Here is a 21249-nt window from a genome sequence, read left to right on the forward strand (position 1 = left end):
CTCCCCTAAGCCTGACACAGATGGGGACACTTCTTTCTCACCTCCATCTAGCCAAGCAAAGTTGGAAGTCATCAAAAGGAAGTTTACTAGGAAATCAAGGCGCGTGGCAGAGGAAGGGAGGGGAAAAATGAAATGGCACTGGCATGGAAACAGGATGCTTACTGGGCACCAGTTTGGGGCCCCAGTGGGAGGAAAGCCAAGCACAGGAAGGGCCCAGCTTGGCGGGCTCAGGTCTCCAGGCCTGGGCCCCATGTGACTGGGGAAGTGCAGCCTGCCCCGTGGCCAGCCTCGACCCTTCCTGCAGCTCACCTGGCTCTGCTTAGCCCTGTCATCTCCCTGACAACGGCGCTGTGGCAGCAGAGCACTGTCCTTCCCTGCCAGAGACCCTCAACTCACCCCCCGTGCAGGCCTGGCCCCCATTGACCTGGGGCTCTGTCAGGGCTGCCCCAGCGCCTAGCACAATGCCCTGGATGCAGGAGCACCTCGCAGCTTCTTGCTGACTAACCAGTGTAGGCAGGGATTCTGGAGTTGGACAAATCTGGGCTTGAACTTGGCTCTGCCTCTAATGGCTGAATGCTCTTGGTTGAGTCCTTAGCCTCCCATCTGTGAAAGAGTCAGCAGAGGGGGATTTTTTTCACAGGGTTGGTGTGAGGCTCGGAGGAGAAGAGGCTCATAAAGCCCAGTGGCTAGCATGCAGCAGATGCGTGACGGTTACTTCTCATTTCTTAAGCTCTGAAGATGACCCTGCCAGTCTCCATAGGGTGATTCTACCATTTCTGAGCCTGTGGACCCGACTCAGCCAGTGACAGGTCTGGTGTCCTGCTGGGCGGCCCTAGTCCCACCCTGGCCTCTACATCCATCAGTGGGGGCGGGGGGCACACTTCACAGACACCAGGCGGCCAGGGCTACCACCAGCAAGAGAAGGCCTCCAAGCCCCTGTCTCCCGGGCCCCCCGGGCATCCCCTCTGTACCAGTCCAGGGGCACCACTCCACTGTTCTTCAGGGCCAGGAGCACCACAGAGGGTGGGGCGTCTATTGGTGCTGCCCCAAAATTGAAGTTGAGCTTCAGAGGGGTGAAGACAGAGGGGATCTGGCTGGTGCTGTGTGGAGCAGAGAAATGGTCTCAGAAACAGGGCTGGGGACAGGATGGGGCCCTTCCAGGGGTGGCTGGCTTGGCACCCATCTCCCCACAGGTGGGAAATTGGAGAATCTGGGAGTCAGGGGCAGGGGTGGGTCAGCACTTTAGACCTCAAGCCCATCCCTGCCTTCTCCATGCTCCTCCGGGGATGGGCAGGAATTGGGGAGGAGATAGGGAGCCCCTTCTGGGACAGGGCCTGGGGCTGAGGGCATGGATGGAAAGCTCCAAGAACCATCCCCAGACAGGCCCTGCCTCTCCCACAGGCCCACCTCACCTGTGCCGGGTGGGCACTCTGTAGGTGAGTTCCCAGGGGGTGGGGTCGCGCTCCAAGTAACTGTTGAGCAGGTCTAGGGAGAAGAGGCGCCACAGGTGCTTCCGGGTGATGCCCTCGGCACTGCCCATGGAGCAGATATCCAGGATGGAGAGTAGGGGGTACACGGCCATCAGGGACACGCGACACAGCTCCTGCTTCTCCCCAACCTTGTTATCTGGGGGAAAGCGGTGTGGGAGAGAGGGGTGGGCTCACCTCCCAGCTCCCCTGGGGCAGGGCGTACAGGCTGAGGATGCAGGGGTCCCGGGAAACCTGTCCCAGGACCCTTGTCAGGGGCAGACTCTGGGATGCTTCCAACAACAGCCAAACTTTATCTGATACTTTCTATGGACCAGGCACTGTCCTAAGTGCTTTGCAAACACCACTGTGCACTGTTTTCAAACTATTGATAATACTTACTAATGGCTTTATTGAGATATAATCTATATGCCATAAAATTAACCCTTTTAACACATACAATTCAGTGATATTTTTTGCATATTCAGAGTTGTGCAACCATCACCACAAATTTTAGAACATTTTCAGGCTTTCCCAAAGAAACCCAGTACCAAGTAGCTGTCACTCTCCGTTCACCCCTGGCAACCACTAATCTACTTTCTGTCTCTGTAGATTTGCCTATTCTGGGTGTTTCACATAAATGGAATCATACAATGTGTGGCTTTTTGTGACTGGCTCCTTTCACTTGGCATAATGTTTTCAAGGTTTGCCCGTGTGGTAACATGTACTTTATTTTTTTGCCTGTGCACCATTATTATCCCCATTTTACAGATGTGGAAACTGAGGCATAGGGAGGTTAAACAAGTCGCTAAGATTACATGGCTAATAAGTGCTGAGGCCAGGATCCAATTCCAGGGAGTCCACACTCTTAGCCACCCTCCTGTGCTGGACTCCTAGCAGGCAGCCCTGGGACAGGATGGTAACAACCTCATTTTATGAAGGAGGAAACTGAGGCCCAGGGCAGCTGAGGATTTGCTTAAGATCCCACAGTAAATCAGCACAGCGCCCAGCTCTTCACATTGAGTCCTCCACAGCTCAGGCACACACAAACGGACACCCACACATACAGATGTGGTTGGTATGAGGCATATACACCAGACACCCAAAGGCACACCCTGGCACACTCACACCCACTCTGCTAGCTCTGTCTGAACCCTTGGCATCCTCCCACCCCAAGTCCTGGTCACACAGTCCTCCCCCTTTCCTCTCTGGTCCTGACTCTCCGTGCCAGATGGCCCAGGTACCTCTGTGGGAGAGGAGAGAGTAGCTGATGGTCCAGGAGTACTGGGAGCGGTGTTTGGGACAGGCGGTCAGGCAGATGGTGTCCTGGGACCGGGGCGGCATGCTCCCCTCTGTGCGGTCCAGCTGCAGAGCTGCTCAGGAATGACCGGGTGGGGTCAAGGGCAGAGGAGGCCCTCAGTGCAGCCCAGAGAGGTCCAGCCTTTCCTCTTGCTCCGCCCCAGATACTCTCCCCTGGACCAGCATTGCTCTGGTTAGAGAGCAGTCCCTGAGCCAGGAAATGGGGAGAAGAGTGCTTCCTCCAGATCAAGACAGTGTGAGGACATGTCTTGGTGTCACTGGCATCTGCTAAGCACTTTGCGCCACCTAGCTGCTCGGTGAGGCAGGCTCCACCAGTAGCCCCATTTTACAGATGAGGGAGCTGAGGCTCAGAGAGGACAATCACCCGGCAACGCCACACATCTAGGAAGTGGAAGCACCAAGTTTTAAGCCCTGCTCTGCCTGCCCCCGAACCATGGTCTGGTTAACCAGTCTTAACCAGCGCCCCTCATTGCCTGCCTCCCAGCCCAGTCCCGCCCAGGCCTGAGTACCGAGGGGGCCATTGCCGACAGCCTCAGGGCTGCACTGCTCCAGGAACAGGCGGTAATAGAGGGTGCAGTTGCCATCGTTCAGGAGCACCAGCATCCTGGTCTGCTTGCTGTTCACCAGCACGTTCCCAAAGTCCAGCTCCTTTTCCTTTGCCTGAGGGCCAGAGTCAGCCAGGCCGGGGTGGGGGGCTCCCCCAGGACCATGGCCCCGTCTTTCCCAACCCTGGCCTCAGAGAATCCCCAAGGAAGGGCAGGTCCAGGGGTGAGAGCCGGGGGGCCAGAAGACTCCCACCCCCTGCGTTCAGGCACCCTGTGGCCTTCCCTCCCGCATATGCCCTGGTCCCCTGCCCCCTCCCCTACCCGCCGGGGTCCTCCCACTCACGGAGAGGCTGCTGGTGATGCCCATGCCCACCAGCCGGAGCATGTAGTGGGTGGTGGCGGAGGGCTTAGTGTTTGGGGGCAGGCCAGCTTCCCAGACCCACATCCCCACTCGGAACAGGTACTTGGTCTCCTCCAGAGGGCTGAAGGTCCACGTCAGCGTCTGGGGTCACAGAGATTAGCCCTGCATGGGGGTCTCTGGGAACCCCTGCCCAGGCTCTTGGACGTCTAAGGTCCCGCTGCAGGATATCAGGCTATGGTAACCCATTCTGAGTGTCTCCCCGTTCCAGGCACTTACACACATCATGTGCTATGTTATCTCCCTTAGCCCCTCGATCCCTTAGCCCCACGAGGTAAGTGGTATTATTTTAGTGCCTCATTGTCTGATGAGAAACTGGAGACTCAGAGAAGTGGGGTAACTTGCCCAAGGTCACATAGCTGATGAGGGCGCTTGGTAGGAGCTGGGGTGTGAACTCTTGAGGTTGACTCCAAAGTCTGTGTGGTCTCTCGCCTTGCAGATTACTACCCCCGGCTTCTAACAGACACCGTGTGTTGGTGGTTCTTGGCTCAAGTTTGGCCTCCCCAACTAGGAGGCCCTAGACCAGGAATGGGAGTCTGCTAGTTTGGATCTCATCCGTGCCCCCTCCAGGGACCTGCCACTTTGACGTCCACGAGCCCTCTTCCTCACTCCTTAATGATAGCCACCCATTTGGCTCCACACCATCTCCCAGTGATCTCACCACTGTGGGGACCAGGGATGGAGACTGGACTCGTTTCTGGGCACTGACATCAGAAACCCTGCTTCAAGTCCCAGCTTTGCACTTCCTAATTCACAGTCTCAGTAAATGGCTATTTTTCCCCTCTAAGTCTCAATTCTTCTTTGTAAAATGGGGGTGTGGTAACAATCATACCAACCCATAAGGCTGGAAGAAATGACTGTGGATTGAATGGGAAAGTAAGCCTGCCCCCTGATAGGCATGAGTAAGAGACGATGGTGAAGGTGAGGATGACGGGCCCCTTCCCTCTGGCCCTTGGCAGTGTGGCAGGGCACTCACAAGGCTCTCATTGGGCTGGATAATCCCCCTGGTGGGCTGGACGGCCAGCATCTTCCGGTGCTGCTGGGAGACCCTCCACTCAAACTCCAGAGGTAGACGCGAGGGGTTTTGGAAGGTGAAGAGGCTGGTGGAGGAGCAACCCACCCAGGTGGGCTTGAAGAAGATGCTTTTACAGGTGTCCAGCTTCAGCTGCAGCGGCTCCTCCCGGCTCTGCATGCTTACCTCCTGGGGCCAGTGAAGGGAGGACAGTGCCCTGACATCACCCTGCAGCCCTGGCTCCCCCAAAAGTCACGGGCGGGCAGCTTTTCCCCCTCGGAGAGGGCAGCAAAAGGCCCTTCACCAGCCTGCGCATGGGCAGCTTCTGCCAAAGGCAGAGTATGTAGTGACTGACCCAGGAGATAAGGAAAAGAACTCAGGGACTGAAAGAGGATGTCCAGACCATTTCATGGGCCAGACATGGGTCCAACACCCCGGACCCTTTCCCTGCCCTGGTCCCAAACACCCTTCTACCACCTGCAGATATGAGTCTTGGGTTGCCCCCAGTCCTTCCTTGGGGACCTCTGCACCCCTTTTCTTGTCCCGACCCCATAAGGTGGACAGGCAGGGCCCTGAGGATAGTTGTTCCCAGATGTGGCCGAGGGGTCCTCTCCCTGCCGTGCCACTTCCTGGAGGAGGAATAGCCCCTGAGCTACTTTAGGGGAGCTTTAGAGGCCAGTCCCAGAATGTGGCTTTGAAAAGGGAAGCCCCAGACTATGGCCCCCTCCCGAGGACCCAGTCCTTACCCCTACCTCCTACCTTGAGATACTGGGGGCAGAAATTGAACTGCAAGTAGAACACATGCTGCTTCCAGGAGGTGCCCTTGGGGTAGGTAGAGATGAGGAAGATCTGGTGGGCCCCAGGGGGCACGAGGCCCGAGCTGGGCCGTAGGGAGACGTCCGAGCTGCTTCTGGGGGCCAGGTTGAAGGTCAGCAGCATGGAGCCTTTGTTGATCAGGAGCAGGCTGCGGTAGGAGGGTTCGCTGGGGGACACTGCAGGAAATAGCTGGGGTGCGAGAGAAGAGGGACCCATGCTCAGATCTACACGCCCTGCCCATCCCCCCCCCGACACACACACACACACACTCAGGGAAGTCTGTGTGGGCTTGGGTGGAGCCATCTCTCAGGAGATCCAAGATGTCTCTGCACAACCCAGTCAGTGCCCTGGGGGCGGGGAATGGAGGGACACAGCGTGGCACCAAAAAATGCTTCTGTCCTCCAGACACCTCCAGGCAGAGAGATGGGGTGGCCACAGGAACAGGCTCTGGGAAACTCAGGCCCCTGAGACCCCCCACCCCAGGTTTCTTCCATCTTAGGGCACCCTCAAATCATCCTTTGGAGAACCCAGTTTCCGAGATCTTGGTCCAGAAGCTCTGGGGGTAAGCAGCCCCTTCTAGATGATTCTCATGCTGGTAGCTGAGGGGAACCCCACTCTGGGAAAGGGAAAGCCCCAGCAATCCCAGCTTCCAAACATTCCTTAAGCATTTAGGGTGTAGCCAGCACCAGGCAAAGAGCTGGGCCGGGTACCAAACACAAGGCTGAAATCGCTGCCCTGGGTGCCCCATCCAGCTGGGGCGATGAGCACCGTGCGTGAGGCGGCGGGGGGGGCGGTTAGGGGGCAACATGGGCCCAGAATCTGCTGGATTTTAGTAAAGGCCACAAACTGCTGCGAGGAACTGGCCAAGGGAAAGGGGTGGGGGTCAGCGTCAGCGAGGGGGTCCCTGTGCAGTCAGAAGCGCTTTGGGAAGGGGTGCCCTTGAGCAGAAGTATAACTAGTGGGGGGGCAAGATCACCCCAAGCACATTGTCCAAAAGTGGCACCTTTCTAGCAACATGAGGCGTGGGGAAAGTGCAGACGGATGAAAAGACTGACAATGGAAACGGAACTGGGAAGAGGCATCGAAGGAGAAACCAGGATTAGAACTTGGCCACCTGGCTCTAGAATCTATGTTTCTCAGCCTTGTGTCATCCTGGGGCTCAGGTCAGACGGGGCCTCCAAGGGCCCTTCTGAGAGACCTGGGAATGATGACTCCCTGAGGATGGGGTTAAACCAAGGGGCGGGCTCTGCGACCCCTCCAGGGCTGGATGATCCCCACGGGCAGGGGCTCATGACGTGGGTGGTCATATCCCTAGCAGGCACTCAGTAAACACAGCAAACAGAGGAGCTGGAGACTTTTAAACCTGAGTGAGAGGACCCGGGAGTATTTCAGATGGGGCAGGCTGGAGCCATAGGTCTAAGCCCCAGCCCCTTCCCAGTCCCAGTGCTGCGGTCCAGGAGAGAGTCCTTGATGGGCTCAGAGCCCCAGGGGCTGGCAGTGGGGAGGTTGGGACGGCCAGCGAGGGTGCTCGACATGTTTCTGAGGCCATCAGAGACAGGAGAGGGATCTGCAGGCCACGGCAGAAGCCAGGCTCCCCTGTTCCACCTCCCACCGCTGCTGGGGCCACGCTCACCTTGGGGGCATCCAGGGTATACTGAGGGATGTGGTGCTCCAAGCCAGCACAATAGCTGTGGCCTCGTGCCCGGAGCCTCAGGCACCAGGACGGGCACACAGTGCAGTCCTCTTCGATATTGTTGTAGCTCCGCAGGACCTGCAGGAGGGCCGGACCCATGGATAGGCTGAGTCCTGTGTCTGACCCTGTGGGGCACCCCAGCTTGCCTGCCCTGTACTGTAGGAGCCCTACATGGGGCCCAGAGGGAGGGGCCCTCTGGGAAGACAGCTCGGAGAACAGCAGTCATAGCAGCCCCTCCCGCTGTGCGCCAGGCCCTGCCCTGAGCACTCAGCACTGAGCACTCAGCAAACGTGCTCTCTGACCCTCCCAGCCAGATGAGGGTGGGGCTGGGATGTGAAAGCAGCACTCATCCTGCAGGAATGTGCCCAGAGAGCGCTGGCCAATAGAAATATAATGCAAGCCACAAGTGTGAGCCGCAAACGTCATTTTAAATGTTCTAGTTCCAGCAATCCCACTACTGGGCATATACCCTGAGAAAACCATAATTCAAAAAGAGTCATGTACCACAATGTTCATTGCAGCTCTATTTACAATAGCCAGGGCATGGAAGCAACCTAAGTGTCCATCGACAGATGAATGGATAAAGAAGATGTGGCACATATATACAATGGAATATTACTCAGCCATAAAAAGAAACGAAATTGAGTTATCTGTAGTGAGGTGGATGGACCTAGAGTCTGTCATACAGAGTGAACTAAGTCAGAAAGAGAAAAACAAATACCATATGCTAACACATATATATGGAATCCAAAAAAAAAAAAAGGTTCTGAAGAACGTAGGGACAGGACAGGAATAAAGATGCAGATGTAGAGAATGGACTTGAGGACACGGGGAGGGGGAAGGGTAAGCTGGGATGAAGTGAGAGAGTGGCATGGACATATATACACTACCAAATGTAAAATAGATAGCTAGTGGGAAGCAGCCGCATAGCACAGGGAGATCAGCTCAGTGTTTTGTGACCACCTAGAGGGGTGGGATAGGGAGGATGGGAGGGAGACACAAGAGAGAGGAGATATGGGGATATATGTATACGTATAGCTGACTCACTTTGTTATACAGCAGAAACTAACACACCATTGTAAAGCAATTATACTCCAATAAAGATGTCAAAAAATAAATAAATAAAAAATAAATGTTCTAGTAGCCACATCAACAAGGTGACACGCATAAAATTTATTTCAACAATACATTTTATTTAACCCAGTTGATCCAAAATCTTTTCATTTCAACATATAATCGATATATAAGTGATGCGGGAGGCATTTTGCATTCTTTTGTGCTAAGTCTTAGAAATCAGTGTGTCTCCTCCCCTTACAGCATATCTGTTTGGACTAGACACAGTACAAGTGCTCAGCAGCCACATGTGGCTGGTGATTGGCATATCGGACAGCACAGGGTTATAGCCTGTAGCCTAAAAGTCTGACAGGCTCAGCAAAGCCAGGTGTCCACAGCCTTATTCCTACAAACGTCCGAGTTCCCCCACTGCCAAGATATTAGAACAGAGGCAACTAAAGACTCAGCTTTGGGAAAACTTCTCAAAAGTTTGGATATGCTCCCAAGTTTATAGATGAAAAGACCAGGGCTCAGAGACATTAAGGGACATGCCCAAGGTCACAGAGCTGGTAAGGGACTCTGACCTTGACTGCACAGCTCTCCTCTTCCCTGGGCCTCAGCACCCAGCCACTGGGAGAGTACAGCAGGGTGGGTAGAGCAGAGAAAGGAGGGAAAGGGCAGGATAGACTGAAGATGAGGAGGGAGTGACACGTCTGGGGCTAAGAGGCTGGGCCGGGACAGCCTGGTCAAGGGAAGTTGGACTAGAAGCCCCTCCCTACACGCACCTAATCACCGGGTGCCCCGACTCTGCCCCCCAGGCCCTAGTTCCTGCCCACAGCTCTTTTAGAGGGACCACTTCCTACTTCAAGGACTAGAGAGAGGCCAGGAGCCACCCCACCACACCAACCAGGAGCCCCAGGAAACTATGCGCACCAAAATTTTCCAAAGCTCTTGAGCCCCACTGAGTTCTCCCTCTGGAGGGGGTGGGAGGCACATGTGAGTGAGACATAATCAGCTGGGCCAAGAAGCCCCTCGGCCAAGGCAGGCCATGAGCCTGGGAAAAGACAGACCACTAAGGCTGCAGTCCAGCCAAGGAGACAAGAAGAGGGAGCAGAGCCTGGCACGGAGAGGATGGATCCTACATCACCCCATCACCCCCTCCGACCCCATACCCTGCCGTTCAGGCTCCAGGGCAGAGAACCCACCCTCTCATCTGCCCACACACCTTATAGACAGCAAAGGCTTCAAGCTCCACGGCGTACAGGCAGTTGGGGTGAGGCGGCTGGAAGTGCAAGCGCATGGCCGTGGACTTGAGAGGGGGCACATCGCAGGGGTTTGGAGTCACCCAGAAGGGGCAATCAGTCCTGCGTGTCCAGGCCACAGTGATCTTGCCTTTGGTGTAGTTCATCAGGCACAGGGGGACAGGGTTGGGGTCCTTGGGCCTGGGGCAAGCACCAAAATCCACCTCGACAGGCTCAATACTGACGGGCGGGGGAAAGATGGCCATGTCGTTGGTGCCGTCGAAGAAGTACTCGGTCATGGGGGGGATGAGGGGATACTGCGGGGCTGGTTTGTCCTCCAGGTCCTGTGTGGGGAGAGCCGGTTGGCGGGGGCCCAGCTGCCATTTCTCCTGCCGCTGCCCCTCATCCGCATGCTCCTTTCTGGAAAAGGCTACAAGAGCTCCACACACGTCACCCCCGACTACTAAGGGTACCCACAGGGCTATGGAGCACAGGACTGCCCAAGAATTGAGAAGGGGGCATGAACCTGGGGAGGGTGGATGGCCCCCGGGGCCCCAGAGGGGTCCATCAAACCTCAGTGGGAATCATCAGGGCACCGTTCTTATCCCGCTCCAGCTTCTTCTCCCTCAGCATGATGCCCAGGATGTCAGGCGGGTAGAGCGTCAGGCCCCGCACCAGGTGTGTGCGGTACCAAGCGAGGTGCTGAGGCCTGAGGATGGCCGGCTTGGTGCTGTCCGAGTGGCACGTCCCAATCAGGTCGAGGAACAGTGGGTCCTGCGACATTTGTCTGTGTGAGGCTAGATTTGAGCCTCCACTCGCCACCTTGGCCAGAGACCAGCTGGTCAGGGCACAATTTGTACCACCTTGTCCAGGGGCCTGGGTTGGGGTCATCACTTCAAGGCTCTCTGCTCTGCACATGCTGCATGGGGCGAGGTCCAGTCCCCCCTACACCAGCCCATTAGCAGCATCAGCAGCAAAGTCCTCGGCCTGGCAGCAGTCACAGCAAGACTGGCCTACCCACCCGGCTCGGAGCGAGCATTCACATGTCCCGGGCCAAATTCTGGCTCCAAAAGCCAGGCTGGGGCCCTGGAGGTGATGATCCAGGCAGACAGCCCTGGAAGTTCCAGAATACAGGGGACTGAGCACCTAGCACTGTCTTTATTACTGGGCCTCGGATTGGCCCCTCCAGCTCCCCGGGGAGCCCCTCCTCACCCCCTCCCCCATAGCTCACCTGGTGGTGGATGAAACAGGCCACCCTCCGAAAGTAGATGATGGGGTGAGTGGGCTGGAAGGCACAGTGCAGGGTCATGCGGGCCTTGCCCACCAGGGTCCCAAAGGCAGGTCTGATGCTGAAGACGCTCTCCTGACAGTCGATGTCAAACTGGAAGTGGGCCGTGCAGTCCGACTTGTTCTCAATCCACAGGGACTGCTCCGAGCGCTTCCCAAGGTTGACCCAGCTGAAGTCCACACAGTAGTACTGCAGGGACACGTCAGGACCTGGGCGGAAGAGATGGGGGCTCTGTGAGTGGGCCCTGCCACCTGAGTGGGGCTGGGGTATCAGCCTCCCCGAGGATATGTCAAAGGGTACCACTGATGGGAGGTGGTGCTGCCTGGAGACAGAAGATTGGGTTGGAAAGGCCTGAGCGGACCACCAGGTCACCAGGGGTGAGCGTGGGAACAATATCTCCAGGTGTCTTCAACTGGTTCCTCACTGAGTCCACCAGGGGGCAGCAGACACCCAGGCTGAGGGCAAGGAGGCCCTGGGCGACTAGGAGCAGGCACTTGCCAATCATAAGCATGGGCTGCTCCTGTCTCCAGAGCGAGTGCAGTGACCTGGGATTGCCAGTACCTCTACAGAAACCAACGACTTTGAGCAGGGTTTGGGAGGCACAGCCAGAGGGCATGATGGACAAGTAGTCCATAGTCTTGACGTCCAAGGTCTCGGGGTGGAAGAACACTGACACGCATTTCTTCTCTCCTGGGGGCACGATGCCATGGGCCGTGGGGCAAGAGAAGGCCTCGTCTTTGGCCAGCATGTCTGGGGCCACTTCTATCCTGAAGGGGGCACTCACCTATGGGGCCAGGCGGGGACAGGAGGTGGTCAGGTCACAGGGTGGCTCGTCTGTTATTACCAAGGTGCCCAGCCGAGGGGGTGAGGGCAGCTGAAGCCCCACCTGTGCCTCAATCATCAGCTTTGATTGTGGAGCAAGCCTGCCTCTGCCGGGAGGAAGGAAGGGGCCGAGCCGTGTGCCCTGCACTGGGACCACCCAGAGGGGGCACCTTTTCCTTTTCCCAAAGGTACCACAATGGCTAGCTGTGGTGCTGGCATCAGGACTCCTTAGGGCTGCTCTTGGGGTTGCTCTGGGGGGGGGTCAAGGGATACTCCAGCCCGGCCCCCAGCTGAGAGGAGAGTGGGACCCCTTTTGACATGAGTGTATCAACAGACATGGGTACGTGAGGTTGCAACATTCTGTACAGGGGCTATTAGGAGCACCTGGCCCTGTGGTCCCTGAGTCCTGCCCCCACTACCCCTATGTGCACAGGACGCATACCACCGATGGGTTATACAGCTTGATCTGCCTCTCAGCGGTGCAGCCCACGGCAACAGAGCCAAAGTGCAATACTTTCTGGACGCCCTCGGCATCCTGGTCCTCCGGGCGCTTCTGCTTTATGCTCACCAGCAGCTGGGCGCATTTGGCTGGGCAGAGAGGGGGGAGTCTTGGGGAGAAACCCACCAGGGCCTCTGTGGCCCCAGCTGAACAGCCCTTCAAAGAAGACGGGGGTCCCCAGGGAAACACTGGTCTGCGACACAAAGGAAGACAAAGAAAAGGCAAAGCCTGCAGGGCTCAGGGGAGGGCAGGAGGCTGGAGGAGGTCCCGTGGAGGCCAGGCCAGGGCGGGGGTGGGAGGGGGCACACTGAGGCTTCGATCCCCAGAGAGGTGCAGCAGGGGGCTCTGGGGACAGGTGAGAGGTCGGGCCTCACCCACAGCCTGCAGCTGGATGCTGCTCTTCTGCTTGCTTCCCTCCCCGTACCAGCACGTGGCCTGAACGTCATAGATGATAGCCATAAGGGGCTGAAAGGTCACCTTGATCCGGCAGGCCTGGCCTGGCTCCAGCAGCCCCGTGGTCGGCAACATCTGGAATGGGCTGGGGGACTCCCAGGTGAAGAAGGTGGGCAGGTCCCTGGAGGGGGTGGGCAGGTTAGAGCCACTGGGCTCACTGACCACTGCCCCTGTTTTAGAAAGGCGGGGATGCCCCCTTTACTCCCCCTATCCCCTTCCACCATCACACAGGCCAGTCTCTCCTGCTCCCAGGAACCCTCCTCACAGTTCTCACTCTTCCCACCTCTGAGCCTCAGCCACGGCCCTCACCCCGCATTGTCCAGGCAGAACCAGGCCTCAGCCATGTCCCCCATGGCGCACATGGGCAACTGCAGGGACGGTGGGCAGATCAGATTGTGGCAGGGCAGGGCGGCTCTCAGGTCCACACAGAACATCCCCTCTGCTTTCTCAAACCACAGCTGGTCCACGCACTCCTTCTGCGGTGTGGGGGCAGGGAGGCAGAGGCCTTGGCTGATCAGTGGTACCCGGGTGGTACTCAAGAACCACTCACCCGACCCCAGCCCTTGGCCATCCCCTCAACACAACTGCTGAGGGCTGGGCTGCGCCATGGCCCTCCATCTCAGTCTCTGAAGAGACTGTTACTTGTGTTCCAGCACTATCTTGGTCTCAGAGATGTAGGGCTTCTTTTGTGAGGAACAAAGTATTTGGGGGAACATTTTGAGAGCAGGAAGAGCCCAAGGAATATAGGGCTTTCTGATGGCCAACACAGTAGCACAGCCTTTCCCCCCAACAACATCCAACTGGGAAGCCCCCTCTATCTAATGAGTTTTGGCTCCAGCTGGTGGGATGTGGGTGTTGTGGGAGAGCTCCTCGCTGCTGTGCCCTGCATCCTGCTCTGAGGCCACTGTGCCTGTGTCCCTCCCTGCCCTCCGCTCACCATGGCAGACCTTACCTCCTCCAGGGGCCGGAAGATGATTGGGAGTGAGAGGGTTATGCCTGGGCTCAGGAAGATGGGCTGGGGGATGACCGTGAAGAAGAATTTGGTCTTGGGGGGCCTGTGGGAAGGAGCCAGGGGATAAGCACTTCAGGATCAGAAAACTAGGAGAGGCAAAAAGATTAGGGAAGATTCTGGAAAGCCAAGCACACTTGAGTCTGTGGGACCGTGGAAGGAGAAACACAGGTGTTCTGTCATAGGAGGAACTGTCTCCCTCATCCTACCACTTCTCTTGCAGACCTTCACTCTAGGATGTCAGAGCACTGAATGAAAAGATACAGGGCCAAGGGAGCAGCACTTGTACCTCAGATGCACATGGTGGTCAGTGGGGCCTGGGATGGGGAAGGCTGCCCTGATTTAACCAAACCCCTGAGCACTTGGCTGGGGGAAACCAAAGCTGAGAACAGAGGCGCCAGGGATGCATTTCCAAGCAGAGACCTCGGCACAGCTGTAGAGTTCCAGAGTGGGTCAAAACTATAGATTCTGTAGACTTCAAAAATACTAATAGGGGACTTCCCTGGTGGCGCAGTGGTTAAGAATCTGCCTGCCAATGCAGGGGACACGAGTTCGAGGCTGGTCTGGGAAGATCCCACATGCCGTGGAGCAACTAAGCCCGTGTGCCACAACTATGCGCCTGCGCTCTAGAGCCCGTGAGCCACAACTACTGAGCCCGCATGCCACAACTACTGAAGCCTGCGTGCCTACAGCCTGTGCTCTGCAACAAGAGAAGCCATGAGAAGCACGCACACTGCAACCAAGAGTAGCCCCCGCACGCCCTAACTAGAGAAAGCCCACGTGCAGCAATGAAGACTCAATGCAGCCAAAAATAAATAAATAAATAAATAAATTTATTTTAAAAAATATATTAATAAGAGGCCAATATTATCAAAAAAATCTATAGCAATAAGTTCAGATAAAATAAACGTATTCCTAGGAATGTATAATTGACCAAAACTGACTCAAGAATTACACATTTTATGGCCACCCTTTCTAAAAGTATCCAAAAAATTGAATAAATAGTCAAAAATCTTCCCACAAAGAAAACACCAGGCCAGATGGCTTCCCAGCAAGTAGCACCAAGCATCTGATAATCCTTGTTTTGTCTTCCCAACAGCAGAAAACAAGGAAACCCTCCCCACCATATTCTATGAATCCATCATAATGTTGTTATCAAAACCTGACAGTTATGAGAAGAAAGAAAAATTACAGGCCAATATCACCCATAAACAAAATATTGGCAAAAAGAATTTAGCAATCTGTATAAAAAGAATACTCAATCATGACCAAGTTGGGCTTACTCTAGGAATACACAGTTGGTGTAACATTAAAAAAATCAGTTAATGTAATTTGCCGTATTAACAAATTAAGAGAGAAAAAAATCAAATGATCATCTCAATAAAGAAAAATATTAAACTTCAACATATGTTTATGACAAAAACTCTCAGCAACCTAGAAATAGAAGGGAACTTCCTTAACCTGATAAAGTCTAAAAAAAAAACAAAACAAAAAACAAAAAAACAAAAAACAAAAAACAAAAAACTACAGGAACCATCCAAATTAATGGTGAAACACTGGAATCTTTCATGCTGAGATCATGAACAAAACAATGATGCCTTCTATAACAGCTTCTGTTCAGCACTTTCCTTTTCAACAGTGCAGTAAGGAAAGACAAAGAAAGAAAGGAGATAGGGTTGGAAAGGAAGGAAAAATGCCATTTTCATATAAGATATGAATGTGTACGTGGAAAAAAAGAATTAACAAATACATTATTAGAATTAATGAGAGAACTTACCAAGGTTTCTGGGCACAAGATTATGGACAAAACATCCATATTTTTAAAAAAAACTTTATATAAAGCCAGCAACAAGCAGAAAATGAAACAACTTCAAAAGATATCATACTCAGCATCATCAAAAATATAAAACACTTACGGATAAATCTAACTAAAGATGTGTAAGACATCTACAGAGAAAAATTTACATTTTATTGAGAGACATGAAAGAAGACCTAAAGAAATATAAAGATAAACCATGAGTCATGAAAGATAAAAACTGTCATGAAAGACTCAGTTTGTAATGACATCAAGTCTCCCCAAATTAATCTATAATTTCAACTAAATCCCAATCAAAATCTCAAAAAGTAGTTTACGTGTATGTGTGATAAGCTGATTTGAAGATATGTATGAAAGTTCAATGGCACAAGGATAGCCAAGACAATCCTGAATAAGAATGAAGTTGGAAGACTTACACTACAAGATAATCAAGATTTATTATAAGCTCTACTAATTAATTCAGGATGATATTTATTGGCCCAGGGAGAGACAAATAGAGCAAGGGAACAAAACAGAGTTCAGAAATGGATGCATACATACATGGACACTTGATATACATCAGTGGTGGGGGAGATCATCAGGGAAGGTATGAACTTTTCAATAAATGGTGTTGGGACAATTGGACATTTGGTTGAGGAAAAAAAATGTCATTGGATCCCTACTTCAAACCGTTCACAAATATCAATTCCATATAGATAAAAGACAAAAATTAAAGGCAAAATTAGAAAGTCTTTAGAAGATACTATAGGAGAATATCTTCATGACCTAGGTAAGGGTAGAGAAGAACTTCTTAAACAAGATACAAAAAAGCATCAACCGTAAAAGAAAAATATTGGTACATTTGATTCCTTTGAAATTAAGAACTTCTTTTCTTCAAAAGACATGATAGAGTAAAAGACAAGTCACAAAGTGGGAGAAGGTATTCACAACACATAACTGACAAAGGATTAGTATCCTCAATAAGAATTTCTATTAAAAAAATACATTCTAAGGGCAGACAGCAGAAGCAAGAAGAACTACAATCCTGCAGCCTGTGGAACAAAAACCATATTCACAGAAAGATAGACAAGATGAAAAGGCAGAGGGCTATGGACCAGATGAAGGAACAAGATAAAATCCCAGAAAAACAACTAAATGAAGTGGAGATAGGTAACCTTCCAGAAAAAGAATTCAGAATAATGATAGTGAAGATGATCCAGGACCTCGGAAAAAGAATGGAGGCAAAGATCGAGAAGATGCAAGAAATGTTTAACAAAGACCTAGAAGAATTAAAGAACAAACAAACAGAGATGAACAATACAATAACTGAAATGAAAACTACACTAGAAAGAATCAATAGCAGAATAACTGAGGCAGAAGAACGGATAAGTGACCTGGAAGACAGAATGGTGGAATTCACTGCTGTGGAACAGAATAAAGAAAAAAGAATGAAAAGAAATGAAGACAGCCTAAGAGACCTCTGGGACAACATTAAACGCAACAACATTCGCATTATAGGGGTCCCAGAAGGAGAAGAGAGAGAGAAAGGACCAGAGAAAATATTTGAAGAGATTATAGTCGAAAACTTCCCTAACATGGGAAAGGAAATAGCCACCCAAGTCCAGGAAGCGCAGCAAGTCCCATACGGGATAAACCCAAGGAGAAACACTCCGAGACACATAGTAATCAAACTGGCAAAAATTAAAGACAAAGAAAAAGTATTGAAAGCAGCAACGGAAAAACGACAAATAACATACAAGGGAACTCCCATAAGGTTAACAGCTGATTTCTCAGCAGAAATTCTGCAAGCCAGAAGGGAGTGGCATGATATACTTAAAGTGATGAAAGGGAAGAACCTACAACCAAGATTACTCTACCCAGCAAGGATCTCATTCAGATTCGATGGAGAAATCAAAAGTTTTACAGACAAGCAAGAGCTAAGAGAATTCAGCACCACCAAACCAGCTCTACAACAAATGCTAAAGGAACTTCTCTAAGTGGGAAACACAAGAGAAGAAAAGAACCTACAAAAACAAATCCAAAACAATTAAGAAAATGGTCGTAGGAACATACATATCGATAATTACCTTAAACTTGAATGGATTAAATGCTCCAACCAAAAGACACAGGCTTGCTGAATAGATACAAAAACAAGACCCATATATATGCTGTCTACAAGAGACCCACTTCAGACCTAGGGACACATACAGACTGAAAGTGAGGGGATGGAAAAAGATATTCCATGCAAATGCAAATCAAAAGAAAGCTGGAGTAGCAATACTCATATCAGATAAAATAGACTTTAAAATAAAGAATGTTACAAGAGGCAAGGAAGGACACTACATAATGATCAAGGGATCAATCCAAGAAGAAGATGTAACAATTATAAATATATATGGACCCAACATAGGAGCACCTCAATATATAAGGCAACTGCTAACAGCTATAAAAGAAGAAATTGACAGTAACACAATAATAGTGGGGGACTTCAACACCTCACTTACACCAATGGACAGATCATCCAAAATGAAAATAAATAAGGAAACAGAAGCTTTAAATGACACAATAGACCAGATAGATTTAATTGATATTTATAGGACATTCCATCCAAAAACAGCAGATTACACTTTCTTCTCAAGTGCACACGTAACATTCTCCAGGATAGATCACATCTTGGGTCACAAATCAAGCCTCAGTAAATTTAAGAAAATTGAAATCATATCAAGCATCTTTTCTGACCACAACGCTGTAAGGTTAGAAATCAATTACAGGAAAAAAACGTAAAAAACACAAACACATGGAGGCTAAACAATGCGTTACTAAATAACCAAGAGATCACTGAAGAAATCAAAGAGGAAATCAAAAAGTACCTAGAGACAAATGACAACAAAAACATGACAATCTAAAACCTATGCGATGCAACAAAAGCAGTTCTAAGAGGGAAGTTTATAGCAGTACAAGTCTACCTCAAGAAACAAGAAAAATCTCAAATAAACAATCTAACCTTACATCTAAGGGAACTAGAGAAAGAAGAACAAACAAAACCCAAAGTTAGCAGAAGGAAAGAAATCATAAAGATCAGAGCAGAAATAAATGAAATAGAAACAAAGAAAACAATAGCCAAGATCAATAAAACTAAAAGCTGGTTCTTTGAGAAGATTAACAAAGTTGATAAACCATTAGCCAGAGTCATCATGCAAAAGAGGGAGAGGACTCAAATCAATAAAATTAGAAATGTAAAAGGAGAAGCTACAACAGACACCGCAGAAATACAAAGCATCCTAAGAGTCTACAACAAGCAACTCTATGCCAATAAAATGGACAACCTGGAAAAAATGGACAAATTCTTAGAAAGGTATAACCTTCCAAGACTGAACCAGGAAGAAATAGAAAATATGAACAGACCAATCACAAGTAATGAAATTGAAACTGTGATTAAAAATCTTCCAACAAACAAAAGTCCAGGACCAGATGGCTTCACAAGTGAATTCTATCAAACATTTAGAGAAGAGCTAACACCCATCCTTCTCAAACTCTTCCAAAAATTTGCAGAGGAAGGAACACTCCCAAACACATTCTATGAGGCCACTATCACCCAGATACCAAAACCAGACAAAGATACTACCAAAAAAGAAAATTACAGACCAATATCACTGATGAATATAGATGCAAAAATCCTCAACAAAATACTAGCAAACAGAATCCAACAAACTTTAAAAGGATCATACACCATGATCAAGTGGGATTTATCCCAGGGATGCAAGGATTCTTCAATATACGCAAACCAATCAATGTGATACACCATATTAACAAATTGAAGAAGAAAAATCATATGACCATCTCAATAGATGCAGAAAAAGCTTTTGACAAAATTCAACACCCATTTATGATAAAAACTCTCCAGAAAGTGGGCATAGAGGAAACCTACCTCAACATAATAAAGGCCATATACAACAAACCCACAGCAAACATCATTCTCCATAGTGAAAAACTGAAAGCATTTCCTCTAAGATCAGGAAAACAACAAGGATGTCCACTCTCACCACTATTACTCAACATAGTTTTGGAAATCCTAGCCACGGCAATCAGAGAAGAAAAAGAAATAAAAGGAATACAAATTGGAAAAGAAGAAGTAAAACTGTCACTGTTTGCAGATGACATGATACTATACACAGAAAATCCTAAAGATGCCACCAGAAAACTACTAGAGCTAATCGATGAATTTGGTAAAGTTGCAGGATACAAAATTAATGCACAGAAATCTCTTGTATTCCTATACACTAATGATGAAAAATCTGAAAGAAAATTAAGGAAACACTCCCATTTACCACTGCAACAAAAAGAATAAAATACCTAGGAATAAATCTACGTAAGGAGACAAAAGACCTGTATGCAGAAAACTATAAGACACTGATGAAAGAAATTAAAGATGATACAAACAGATGGAGAGATATACCATGTTCTTGGATTGGAAGAATCAACATTGTGAAAATGACTATACTACCCAAAGCAATCTACAGATTCAGTGCAATCCCTATCAAATTACCAATGGCATGTTTTACAGAACTAGAACAAAAAATCTTAAAATTTGTATGGAGACACAAAAGACCCCGAATAGCCAAAGCAGTCTTGAGGGAAAAAAATGGAGCTGGAGGAATCAGACTCCCTGACTTCAGACTATACTACAAAGCTACAGTAATCAAGACAGTATGGTACTGGCACAAAAACAGAAACATAGATCAATGGAACAAGATAGAAAGCCCAGAGATAAACCCACGCACCTATGGTCAACTAATGTATGACAAAGGAGGCAAGGACATACAATGGAGAAAAGACAGTCTCTTCAATAAGTGGTGCTGGGAAAACTGGAGAGCTACATGTAAAAGAATGAAATTAGAACACTCCCTAACACCATACACAAAAATAAACTCAAAATGGATTAGAGACCTAAATGTAAGACCGGACACTATAAAACTCTTAGAGGGAAACATAGGAAGAACACTCTTTGACATAAATCACAGCAACATCTTTTTTGATCCACCTCCTAGAGTAATGGAAATAAAAACAAAAATAAACAAATGGGACCTAAGGAAACTTAAAAGCTTTTGCACAGCAAAGAAAACCATAAACAAGACAAAAAGACAACCCTCAGAATGGGAGAAAATATTTGCAAACGAATCAACAGACAAAGGATTAATCTCCAAAATATATAAACAGCTCGTGCAGCTCAATATTAAAAAAACAAACAACCCAATCCAAAAATGGGCAGAAGACCTAAATAGACATTTCTCCAAAGAAGACATACAGATGGCCAAGAAGCACATGAAAAGCTGCTCAACATCACTAATTATTAGAGAAATGCAAATCAAAACTACAATGAGTTATCACCTCACACCAGTTAGAATGGGCATCATCAGAAAATCTACAAACAACAAATGCTGGAGAGGGTGTGGAGAAAAGGGAACCCTCTTGCACTGTTGGTGGGAATGTAAATTGATACAGCCACTATGGAGAACAGTATGGAGGTTCCTTAAAAAACTAAAAATAGAATTACCATATGATCCAGCAATCCCACTACTGGGCATATACCCCGAGAAAACCATAATTCAAAAAGAGTCATGTACCATAATGTCCCTGCAGCTCTATTTACAATAGCCAGGTCATGGAAGAAACCTAAATGCCCATCGACAGATGAATGGATAAAGAAGATGTGGTACATATATACAATGGAATATTACTCAGCCATAAAAAGGAACGAAATTGGGTCATTTGTTGAGACGTGGATGGATCTAGAGACTGTCATACAGAGTGAAGTAAGT

At 49.8% G+C, this 21249-nt stretch overlaps 1 protein-coding gene across 1 annotated transcript in view; it reads right to left on the reverse strand.

Moving 5' to 3' along the window:
* Positions 1 to 21249, reverse strand: part of CFAP65 (cilia and flagella associated protein 65) — a 40290-nt gene that overhangs the window by 12941 nt on the left and 6100 nt on the right. Inside the window, exons 3-18 of the mRNA XM_061191159.1 lie at positions 13579 to 13681; positions 12936 to 13102; positions 12548 to 12747; positions 12117 to 12262; positions 11414 to 11636; positions 10796 to 11061; positions 10138 to 10338; positions 9549 to 9908; positions 7211 to 7348; positions 5521 to 5766; positions 4726 to 4950; positions 3675 to 3833; positions 3296 to 3446; positions 2711 to 2839; positions 1413 to 1626; positions 972 to 1100 (exon numbers count right to left, since the gene is read on the reverse strand). Of these exons, the coding sequence (XP_061047142.1) occupies positions 972 to 1100; positions 1413 to 1626; positions 2711 to 2839; positions 3296 to 3446; positions 3675 to 3833; positions 4726 to 4950; positions 5521 to 5766; positions 7211 to 7348; positions 9549 to 9908; positions 10138 to 10338; positions 10796 to 11061; positions 11414 to 11636; positions 12117 to 12262; positions 12548 to 12747; positions 12936 to 13102; positions 13579 to 13681 (3057 nt within the window). The remainder of the gene's footprint in view (positions 1 to 971; positions 1101 to 1412; positions 1627 to 2710; positions 2840 to 3295; positions 3447 to 3674; positions 3834 to 4725; positions 4951 to 5520; positions 5767 to 7210; positions 7349 to 9548; positions 9909 to 10137; positions 10339 to 10795; positions 11062 to 11413; positions 11637 to 12116; positions 12263 to 12547; positions 12748 to 12935; positions 13103 to 13578; positions 13682 to 21249) is intronic.

The sequence above is a fragment of the Eubalaena glacialis genome, chromosome 1 (assembly GCF_028564815.1).
Source record: "Eubalaena glacialis isolate mEubGla1 chromosome 1, mEubGla1.1.hap2.+ XY, whole genome shotgun sequence".
Taxonomy (NCBI): Eukaryota; Metazoa; Chordata; class Mammalia; order Artiodactyla; family Balaenidae; genus Eubalaena; species Eubalaena glacialis.